This window comes from Carcharodon carcharias, chromosome 5, assembly GCF_017639515.1.
Source record: "Carcharodon carcharias isolate sCarCar2 chromosome 5, sCarCar2.pri, whole genome shotgun sequence".
Taxonomy (NCBI): domain Eukaryota; kingdom Metazoa; phylum Chordata; class Chondrichthyes; order Lamniformes; family Lamnidae; genus Carcharodon; species Carcharodon carcharias.
The window spans coordinates 199,111,178-199,123,082 of NC_054471.1; the positions used below are offsets into that span (position 1 = coordinate 199,111,178).

General features: G+C 43.7%; 1 protein-coding gene across 3 annotated transcripts in view; it reads right to left on the minus strand.

The window, feature by feature from the left end:
* The window catches only part of gtf3c2 (general transcription factor IIIC, polypeptide 2, beta), a 115,839-nt gene that overhangs the window by 103,284 nt on the left and 650 nt on the right, over positions 1–11,905 (minus strand). For all 3 annotated transcript variants that reach the window (XR_005943065.1, XM_041188262.1, XM_041188261.1), the window contains exon 2: positions 5,730–7,400. Coding sequence is in view for 2 of the 3 variants with exons in the window: in XM_041188262.1 (XP_041044196.1) it covers positions 5,730–7,333 (1,604 nt within the window). In the remaining variant the exon portion in view is untranslated. The remainder of the gene's footprint in view (positions 1–5,729; positions 7,401–11,905) is intronic.

The window sequence follows — 11,905 nt, forward strand, 5'->3', positions numbered from 1 at the left end:
AGAAGCTGGACACCATCCAGGACAAAGCAGCCCACTTGATTGGCACCCCATCCACAAACATTCACTCCCTCCACCACCAACGAACAGTGGCAGTAGTGTGTACCATCCAGAAGATGTCTTGCAGCTCACCAGGGCTCCTTAGACAGTACCTTCCAAACCCACAACCACTAACATCTAGAAGGGCAAGAGCACCAGACATTGGGGAACACCACCACATGGAAGTTCCCATCCAAGCCACTCACCATACTGACTTGGAAATATATCATTGTTCCTTCAATGTCACTGGGTCAAAATCCTGAAACTCCCTCCCTAACAGCACTGTGGATGTACCTACACCAAAGGGATTGCAGCAGTTCAAGGAGGCAGCTCACTGCCACATTCTCAAGGGCAGTTAGGGGTGGGTAAGGAATGCTGGCCTAGCCAGTGACACCCACATCCCATGAATGAATAAAAAAAAAGTAAAAGTTCCCATGGCATTATCTGCAAAGCAGGAGAGTGACACTTGTTCCTCAACCAAAGCACAATAACTGGTCATTAATTCCATTTTTTTTTGCAGGATCTTGCTGTGAGCAGATTTGCTGCCACATTTTTCTACATAACAGTGACTGACTTCAAAATTAAGTGCAACTGTGGTTCTGACGAACTTTGGTATAATGAACACATGATAAGGTACTACATAAATGCAAGTTTTTCAAAATCTGTCTTTTTCATCCTGGTGTGGGGCTAGAACTCACATCTTTCAGCCTCAGAGGTGAACGTTGCCATTCATTGAGTCCTTGCGTTGGTGTTTTTCCTTCCATAAGACCATAAGACAAAGGAGCAGAAATTAGGCCATTTGGCCCATTGAGTCTGCTCCGCCATTCAATCATGGCTGATAAATTTCTCAACCCCATTCTCCCGCCTTCTCCCCGTAACCTTTGATCCCCTTATCAATCAAGAACCTATCTATCTCAGTCTTAAATACACTCAATGACCTGGCCTCCACACCCTGCTGTGGCAATGAATTCCATAGATTCACCACTCTCTGGCTAAAGAAGTTTCTCCTCATCTCTGTTCTAAAAGGTCTTCCCTTTACTCTCAGGCTGTGCCCTCAGGTCCTAGTCTCTCCTACTAATGGAAACATCTTCCCCACGTCCACTCTATCCAGGCCTTTCAGTATGCTGTAAGTTTCAATCAGATTCCCCTTCATCCTTTTAAACTCCATCGAGTATAGACCCAGAGTCCTCAAATGTTCCTCATATGCTAAGCCTTTCATTCCTGGGATTGTTCTCGTGAACCTCCTCTGGACCCTCTCCAGGGTCAGCACATCTTTTCTGAGATACGGGGTCCAAAATTGCTCACAATATTCTAAATGTGGTCTGACCAGAGCCTTATAAAGCCTCAGCAGCACATCCCTGTTTTTATATTCTAGTCATCTCGAAATAAAGGCCAACATTACATTTGCCTTCCTAACTACTGACTCAACCTGCAAGTTAACCTTAAGCCAATCCTGGACTAGGACTCCCAAGTCCCTTTGCACTCCAGATTTCTGAATTCTCTCCCCATTTGGAAAATAGTCTATGCCTCTATTCTTCCTACCAAAGTGCATGACCTCACACTTCCCCACTTTGTATTCCATCTGCCACTTCTTTGCCCATTCTCCTAACCTGTCCAAATCCTTCTGCAGCCTCCCCGCCTCCTCAATACTACCTGTCCCTCCACCTATCTTTGTATCATCTGCAAACTTAGCCAGGATGCCCTCAGTTCCTTCATCTAGGTCATTAATGTATAAAGTGAAAAGTTGTGGTCCCAACACTGACCCCTGCGGAACTCCACTAGTCACCGGCCGCCATCTTGAGAAGGGGCCCATATGCAGCAAGTTCAATTTCTATCAAATTTCACCTCCCATAGTTCTAATCATTTGCATGTTCTGTGCAATTGCTCTGCAAATGCCAACCTACCTGATTCCATGCCCTATTCTACTCAGTATCAAGTGTCTGCTTGGCTCAATGCAAACATACAGATCTTTGAGTCAGTAGGTTGTGGCTTCAAACCCCACTCCAGGACATGAGTCATAACCTATGCGATAGTGCTGAGGTACAATTGCACTGTTTCAGGTGAGACGTTAAACTGAGGCATTGTGATGTAAAACATTCCATGGCACTATTCAAAGAAGAGCAGAGGGATTCTCCATATATCTTGGCCAACATTTATCCACTAATTACCAAAAAGTCACCCTACACCTGGAGGCCTTCCTATTCTCTTCAGATCCTTCTCCCCACCATCTGAACATAAGGATCATCTCCTTTTTGTCATAGTGCTCCCGCCCAGCTTCTAAGGGGTTCTCCCACCTCTAGTGATGCTTCATCCTGCCACTTAGCTACCTGGTTGCTCCTGGCTGCTACATGGGGCTGATGCTTCATTCCAGGGGCAAACTCTACTGTGCCTCGTAGGTGAACATAACTCAGCTGGCATAAAATTAAAAAAATCCTGCGAAGGGGTAGAGAAAAAGAGGAGAAAACAAAATCACACCTTCAATTGAAACAGGAACTGGGACTTGCAGCAAAAGTTCCTCACAGAGCCAGGAATGATAGCGACAACAGCCTCAGGGAGAGAAGCAGCCACAATCTCCCCTCCATCCCCCAGTGCATGTAGTTTAAGGACCAAACCTCTCACACTTAATATCCTTAGATATTAGCTCTTCTAAAGAGTTTATATCTTTAGAAGTAGCACTGATTCAACAAAACTAATTTATTAGGTTCAGAGTTTGTAAACTTATCCTGCTACAGACAGATAAAAGTCTTACGAATATACAAGGCTTTTTAAAAAAGGTTATAAATTGAGGGCCATTTCTTTCCACCAATAATCCACCTTGTCACACTACATTTAAGAACTAGCATCAATCTTGATTCAGTTGGTAGCACTCTTGCCTCTGAGTTAGAAGGCCGGGTCCAGATCCTATTCCAGATTCTTGAGTGCAAAATCTAGACAGATACTTGAGTGCGGTACTGAGAATAAAAGCAGAAAATGTGGATTTCCAGCATATTCTGGTTTTATTTCATATTTCCAGTATCCACAGTATTTTGCTTTTGTTGTAGTACTGAGGAAATGCTGCACTCTAGGTGGCATAATCTTCGAAATAAGACGTTAAACCCAGGCCTTTTGAAGAGCAGGGGCATTCTCCCTGTCATCCAGGCCAATATTTATCCCTCAAACATCAACAGATTACCTGATTATTAATATACTGCGGTTTGTGGGAGTTTGCTGTATGCCAATTGGTTAGCTAATTTTCCTACATTACAACTGTGACAGCATTTCAAAAGTACGTCATTGGTTGTAAAGTGCTTTGGGATGTTCTGAGGTCATGAAAGGTGCTACGTAAATTCAAGTTGTTTCTATTACGTTGATGCTGTGTATGAAAAGAATAAAATATTGTGCAACACCTTATTCGGCATACATATTGCAAGGTAATTATGAATAGTACAATGAGCATTAATGAATAGTAACAGAAACGCAAGAGAAGTAGATTTTAACACACGAAAATCGGTTACAAACTGAGTTTTCCATTATACGGTCAGGTAACTTGAATATACCAAAAATTGAAAACTTAGGGATAAAAGTTGCTATTAATGACTTAACCACGTGAATGCTGAATGCAAACATATGAAACTCCTCTTTCCAGTGTTTTTAGTAATGAAATGGAGTGGGATGTAGCCAAGTTAAATGTTCATGTGATAAAATTGCCAATATTTTTAGCTTTTTGCTTCAAAGGGTCGAAGCTATAAAGCACTACAATTTAAGATGCATTTATGTTATAAATCAACTTATATTTTCACATTATGAAGCCAATTGTACACCACTAGAACAAAAAACAAAACAACTCACAAATGCAACTCATTTTTGGTCAATCAAGTTATCTGCCATGGCTCGGTTGCTAGCACTCTTGCCACAGGGTCAGTAAGTTCTGGGTTCACGTCCCACTGCAGAGATTTGAATCCAGGTTCTCACTCTTACTGGAGTACTAAGGAAGTGCTATACTGTCAGAGGTGCCAACTTCCAAATGAGAATTTAAACCATGTCTGCCCTCTCAGATGGACATAAAAAAAATACCATGACACTGTTTGAAGAGGAGCAGAAAGTTCTCCTGGTGTCTTGTCAATATTTATCCCTCAGCCAACAGCACTGAAAAACAGGTTATCTGGTTCATGTATCCCAATGCTGATTTTGGAATCTTGCTGTGTGCAATATAACCACCTTTTCCTACACTATGACAGTGGCTACATTTCAAAAGTATTTCATTGCCTTTAAAGCACTTTGGGACATCCTTGGGTCATGAGAGGCACGATTATAAATGCTTTCCTCTCAGCTTCCCTTATGTTTAAGGGCAGATGGTAGCTTAGTGATAATGTTACTAGACTTATAATCCTGAGGCCAAGGCTAATACCCTGGGGGACAGGCATTCACACTACAGTAATTCCTCCAAAAGGTGGTGCAGCTATTTCCATGGCAGCTGGTGGAATTTAAATTTGATTAATTAAAAATCTGGAATTGAAAGTCTCAGTAATGGTGACATGAAATTCACATCGATTGTCATAAAAACCCAACTGGTTCACTAATGCCCTTTAGGAAGGAAATCTGCCTTCCTAACCTGATCGGGCATACATGTGACTCCAGATTCACAGCACTGTGGTTGACTCTGAACTGTCCTCAAGAATGGCCTAGCAAGACACTCAGTACTCAGTTCAAGGGTAATTAGGGATTGGCAACAAATGCTGGCCTACCCAGTGACGCCCATATCCCATGAAAATTTTTTTAAAAATGTTTGAAAAGGTTAATTTAGGCTGGAAATTCGGAAACTGCACAGCTTGCCAGAGCACTGAGCCTGCCTTTAGCGAGTACAGGTTAAAAGATTTTGAGATTCCACACCTTTAGAGGAAATAGCACCACCACCTTTTGGAGGAATTACTGTAGTGTAAAACGCAGCATAAAATGCAACTTTCAGAACCATGGAAGAACATAAATTGGGGGGTGGAGAGGGGGAAAAAAATTACAACTATATATATTTTAAGTATTGATTTTCCATAATTCAAAAACAAAAAATATTTCCAAAAAAACTAATTTAATGTACCAAGAAAAACAGCTTGATAATATTGCAATGGTTTTGTTCATATCAGTATAAAAGTTCCGCTCATCACCTCCATTTACCTAAGCACTCAAATATAGCAAGTAGCATATTCCATGTTTTTGCATTGAACACTTGTGTTTCCTAATCAGAGTATTCTGAGTTAACTTGCCCTCCTATTTCTCCTCCCACAGTATTGTTCCTGAGATCATGAAACATTGTGTGGGTTACAGTAAGCATGACCATGTCCTATTGATGGCCTGCAGCGATCTACAGTATACCAATGTGTTGACTAGCAGCCAACCTAAGCACATCCCATTCATTGCAAAATTTTAGTGCCAACCATTGTTACGATGTAGGGAGAAATCAATAGACCATAGGGGCTTCACTACAATCATCAGAACATTTAGCAATAAATACTGGAGTCAGCGACACACCCAATGGTTGTTTCATACTAACGTAAAGTGATTTAAGTGTCTTGATCTCTCTGTCTGATTTGTGTTATGTTCATGTTGAGATTGGAGGGCTAGTTTTCCAATTCTGCACTCCTGGCAGGGTGTCTTGCCCACCAGGAACACATAGCTACAATTCAAGCACGTGAGTGTGGCCAACAAGATAATTTCCTTACGCTCTGGCCGCCCTCCTCTTTGGTCGGCCACTTGCTGTTAGTTCATCATCAGCTCCGCTCTCTTCCAATAATCTCTGGACAATCGGCTTCAACAGCCCATGGGTATCTGTAGTCTCTTCTTGTGGCACCATTTCATTTTTAGGTTTCCTTCCTCTCTTCTTCGGGGTCTTCACGGGTTGAGGATCACCACCATTCTCAGAACGATTACCACCTGCTAATGGAGTCTGCAGCACTGTTTTTGCATTCTTAGGTTTTCTTCCTCGTTTCGTGAGGGCCTTCGCCGGTTGAGGAGCTCCCATCTCACCGTCACCATCATTCTCAACACTTTCACAAATCCCCTCTGACGGAATTTGCTGCATTACTCCTTCAACAGGCATTGCTTCTGCATTCTTAGGTTTCCTTCCTCGTTTCTTTGGGGTCTTGACCAGTTGAGGAGCTCCCAGTTCACTGTTATCACCGTTCTCAGCATTGTCACAACCCCGCTTCAGTAAAGCTTGCGGTACTTTTCCTTTAACAGACACTGCTTTCGCATTTTTAGGTTTTCTTGCTCGTTTCTTTGGGACCTTCAATGATTCAGCAGTTTCCACCTCATCATCACCACCATTTTCAATGTTACCATGACTGAGAATTTCTTTCTGAGGAGCAACCATTGCACTTTTAGGTTTTCTTCCTCGTTTCTTAGGGATGTTCACAGGATCAGTTCTTGTTTCACTACAGCCACCATTCACAGATCTATTATGGAGGTCCATGGCTGGATTGCCTATTAACTCATTTTTCTCTTTTTTGCATCTCCCCCGTTTTTTGCCTGTATTTTGCTGTGTAGGTAATGTATCAGCAGCTAGACAAGACTCAATTCCAGACTCATTCAGAGTTGCAGTATTTTCATCTGCAGCAGAGTGTTTTAAATGATCAATCAGCTGATTTTTTTCTTCTTTTCTCAATTGTCCTTCTATCTCACAAGTACCCTTCTGTGAAACTGCCAAATTCCTGGCTGGGAGACTGGTATCTTTTGAAGAGATTGCAGCACATATCAGAGCACTCTTACCCACAACAGAATGACCACCTGCAGGTTGTAAGCAGCAGTCTGCAGATTTGGATTTCTCCCTTTTAATGTTAGCACTTTGCTGTAAAAGGGTTGTACCAACAGTTAGGCAGTTCTCATCTGCAGGCATTCCAGAAGCTATCAAATCTGTGGTAAAAAGATCAGTTGTTAATTTTAGGCCAGGGGCAAGTATACTTTTGCCTTTTTGTGGACATTTGTTACCAGTTGTTCCTTGCCCTGATGTTCTAATTGCAACCACTGGTTTAGCAATTTGTGTGGATGCTTTAGATATAAATGAAGTACTCTTATTAGTATTGCTTATTAACATTAAACTCGCACAGACTCCTTCTTTGCTGCCGGACATACACATGGGTTCTTTTTCCAAATGCACACAGTTCTCAGCAGGGATCCCCATGTGAAAATCACTGACTGTAGGTCCTAATCCATCATTATTTACTTGGGAGGTAGTGTCCTCAAAGGATTGAGCAGTTTCTACAGACACAACTTTTTTTTGCGCTTCTTCTGCATCAGCCTCACAGGTTTCCTGAAGATTTGGTTCCATAAATGTATTTTCCTTCTTGTACACTTCAAGCAGTTGATCAGCTCAGGCTCAGCAATTTCATTAAAATCTAGAAAACAAAATCGGAAAACTTCAAATTTAGCTCTGCAGCTGAGGATGATATACTTCACATTATTACACTTCACATTACATTGCCCTTAACATATTCAGGTTTACATTGCAAAGGCTCAAGTCCAACTAAGCAGCATACAACAAGAGTAACTTGTGCATTATGTCTCTGAGCTTATGGCATCAAACTGTGCACAATCGCACATAATTTGGGTGACGGGTTAGAATCACTGTTTCATTCTCGAATTTAATGATTTTAGCAGTGATCATAAACTCCAATTCCAAATGCTAAGAACCCAGGAATTCAAGGGAAGCCATTAGGCAGCTTGAGCCAATTCCTTCTACAGAAAACACACACTACATAATTACTCATTTGGCTGGTAACACATCCTGGAGATTTCCCGTTGACCCCAGCGTAATCAAAGAAAGCCACAGATCAATATATAGTAATAGTAATGCAACGCATTAGAAATACTCTATTAGCTGTACTTCATAGCTGACACTTCCATAGCTCCAGCATTTTCTTTTTATTCATTCTAGGGTTATGGGCATCACCGGCTTGGCCAGCATTTTTTGCTCATTCCTAATTGCCCAGGTTGAGAAGGTAGGGGTGAGCTGCCTTCTTGTATGCTGTAGTACATGTGGTGTAGGTGCACCCACAGTGCTGTTAGGGAGGGAGTTCCAGGGTTTTGACCCAGCGACAGTGAAGGAATGGCGATATATTTCCAAGTCAGGATGGTGAGTGACTTGGAGGGGGACTTCCAGGTGGTGGTGTTCCCATCTATCTGCTGCCCTTGTCCTTCTAGGTGGTATCGGTCGTGGGTTTGGAAGGTGTTGTCTAAGGGGCCTCGATGAGCTCCTGCAGTATCTCAGGAACCATTGTTCCATATTTTTCTAAAGGGCTAAATAGGCATATTTGAGACCACTATGCTGTATTTTTAACAAGTTACATTACCAAATCAAACATATGAGCAAGTGTGTTGTATACCAAACTTGGCATAACAAAGCTCAGGGTAACATTAAATAATGTAAGTGTTAAAACACAGCATCCACCAGTTTAGGCTTCATTTACTGAGTACTCAATCTGTAATACTAACAAAAAGACCAGCTGTCACATCCAATCACCCAGCCATTTGACAGCTTTGTGTGCTACTCTTTCAATTTAAGGTCGAGTTTGAATCTGAACCAAATGATGTGCTAAAAATCTCCATTGTCTGTCAACTCCAAGGGTCCTAAGTAATATGAGTTTGCCCGGTTTTGGGCCCTTAATGTGCAAAACTCAAAAGAATTCAGAATCTGCTGAAAGAAGAGAGTAGAAAGAAGAACTCGATCAACTTCAATTTAGACTAAAGAAAAACTTTTATAAAAAAAGAGTAACTCTCAAACTACATCATTTTGTTGCCAAACTAGCAGCTCTCTGTCTTTGCCTTAGATCATCTTCCAGTCCATAGTCTGCTCTATTTCTCCTACCAAAATGTCCAGAGAGAGCTCTCTGATCAGCAGCCTGAAGGAAGATGGTTCAGTATCATCACAGTGTGACATTAAAAAAAAATCAGAAAATCCTTTATGCTGGGCTGTACAACGTGAATCCCAGACAGCACAGCCTCCCAGTCTTTCCTATCCTCCATCACAGAGATCTTAGATTGCAATACATGGGAATTTGGACAAATCACTAACTGTGAATTAGCTGACAAAGGCGATCCTTCAAGAGAAGTAAAACTCCCAGAAGCGACTGTTGACTGGCTGAGTTGTATTTGACTCTGTGGGACTGCATTAGCCCAGATGTGCTGGAAGGGTACAAGGGTATGCTTCTGGCCGGCAGCATGTCAGAATCCATGAAGAAAAGCTAAATCACTCTCATCTAGAAGTTGAAAAGGGAGGGAAGAAAATTAGAAATGGGTACCTCATTTTATTGCTTAATGTGGACCCCAAAATTCTGTTCAAGGTCATCGCCAGTCTGGTCAAGTATATACAGAAGTTGGCGATCCACTTTGATCAGGCCTGCACTGAACCCAGCAGGAAGATTCCCGACAGCCTTGTGCTACTAAGGGTTACGATCGCCTATGTGAGGGATAAGGGAGCGGATACCCGCTCATCAGCTTGGATCAGGAAAAGGCCTTTGACTGAATATCACACTCCTACACGATGGATGTGGTTCCCAAAATGGGGCTTGGAGATGAACCTGCAATTGAATCCTACTGTTATACACAAACTTCAGTAGCATAGTTTCAATGGATGGGAATTGGAAAGCTTTCCAATCAAATCTAGAGTCAGGCAGGGTTGTTCTCTCTCTTGGTTCATAAGCTGTACCTAATTTTCTGTCACGGCCATCAAGGAGGATGTTGGTTTAAGAGAGATGGCAATCCCAGGCAGCAGAGACACTCAAATCAAAGCCTCCTTGTACATGGATGGTGTCACTGTCTTCTGCTGTGATTTGCTGTCGGTTAGCAGAGTGATTAGCATCTGCGACCAGTTTGAACTTGCCTCTGGAGCCAAAGTAAATTACAGCAAGAGAGAGGCTATGTTCTTTTGGAACTGGGCTGACTGATTCTTTGTCCTCTTCACCGTCAGGTTAGACTACCTGAAGGTGCTGGAGATATGGTTCAGAGGGGCTGGGGCCTTCCCTCTCTGCTGCAAGTAAGAACCTAGTCATCAGGTGAAAGATGCTTTCAGTCCTGCTCTATATGGCACAGGTCAGGCCCCGCCCAGCTCCTGCACCTTGGCAGTCATCCAAGCCATCTTCTGCTTTGCCTGGAGATCAAAAATAGACAGTGTCTCAGTGAAGTATGGCATGTCACTTGTCCCTCTTGGAAAGGTATGTGCAGAAAAACATCTTTGACCACAAGTCCATCAGGCAGTGGTCTCACGTAATATTCTCGAGGCTCCACATGAAATGGTCTGATAAGCCATTTGGCAGAATGCTTCATTGCCAGATCGCTAAAACAAGCACCAAGATGTGGCTTAGCTAGTAGTGAGAAGGACCCTCCCAGTCAGATCTTTCTTGCAAGCTTGGAGACTCACTATTCCAGTACATTCCTGGCCAGTTTTCCCTCTTCCATCCTCCATTAACTTAAGCTCATCCAAACCTCTGCTGCTAATATCCTAACTCGCACAAAATCCCTCACTTCACCCCTGTGCCCACTGATGTACGTTGACTCCTAGTCCACCGACAGCTTGATTTCAAAATTCTTAACCTCCTATTTAAACATTCCCATGTCTCCACTCATCCCTATCCTTAAATGCATTCAGCTCTGAAACCTCCTTGTGTTTCTCCAATTCTGGCTTCTTGTTTACCCCCCAGTGACAATCAAGCTTTCGCCAATCAGCATTGGAAGCTGCTCGGTGAAAGTTTACTGGGATGAAGGGGCTGCCTCGTGAGGAAGGGGTGAGCAGGTTGGGCCTATACTCATTGGAGTTTAGAAGTGAGGTCATCTCACTGAAACATAAGATTGAGGGGGCTTGACAGGATAGATGCTGAGAGGATGCTTCCCCTCATAGGGAAATCTACAACTGGGAGCACAGTTTCAAAATAAGGTGCCTCCCATTTAAAGTGGAGATGATGAGAAATTTCTTCTCTCAGAGTGGCAAAGGCTAAGTCATTCACTGTATTTAAGGCTGAGGTAGGCGGATTTTTGATCTACAAAGGGGTCAAAGGTTATGGGGGAGTAGGCAAGAAAGTGGAGTTAAGGTCACAATCAGATCAGAGATGATTTTATTGTATGGAAGAGCATGCTATGGAGAACGCCTGCTCCTATTTCTAATGACCTAGGCCCTAAGTTCTGGAATTTTCACCCGAACTAAATTGTTCCACCTCTCTTCTTTAAGATGCTCCTTAAAACTACCCCTTTAAACAAGGTTTTGGCATTCTCTCCTAATATCTCCTTCCTTGGCTTGGTGTCAATTTTTGTCTGCTTATCCTCCTGTGATGTGCCTTCGGCATTTAAGTCCAATGAAAGGTGTGACACACACGCACAACTGCTGTTGACCGAGAGGGTAGATCTTAGGCTAGTGGCTGAAAATAGCATCAAGCCACTACTGTGAGGGGATGAGGAGGGAGGAGGAGGGGTGGGGGGGGTGAGGAGGAGGAGGAGGGGTGGGGAGGGTGTGAGGAGGAGGTGGAGGAGGGGTGGTGGGTGTGAGGAGGAGGTGGAGGAGGGGTGGTGGGTGTGAGGAGGGGTGAGTAGGAGGAGGGGTGAGTAGGAGGAGGGGTGAGTAGGAGGAGGGGTGAGGAGGAGGAGGGGTGAGTAGGAGGAGGGGTGAGGAGGAGGAGGGGTGAGGAGGAGAGGGGTGAGGAGGAGGAGGGGTGAGGAGGAGGAGGGGTGAGGAGGAGGAGGGGTGAGGAGGAGGAGGGGTGAGGAGGAGGAGGGGTGAGGAGGAGGAGGGGTGAGGAGGAGGAGGGGTGAGGAGGAGGAGGGGTGAGGAGGAGGAGGGGTGAGGAGGAGGAGGGGTGAGGAGGAGGAGGGGTGAGGAGGAGGAGGGGTGAGGAGGAGGAGGGTGAGGAGGAGG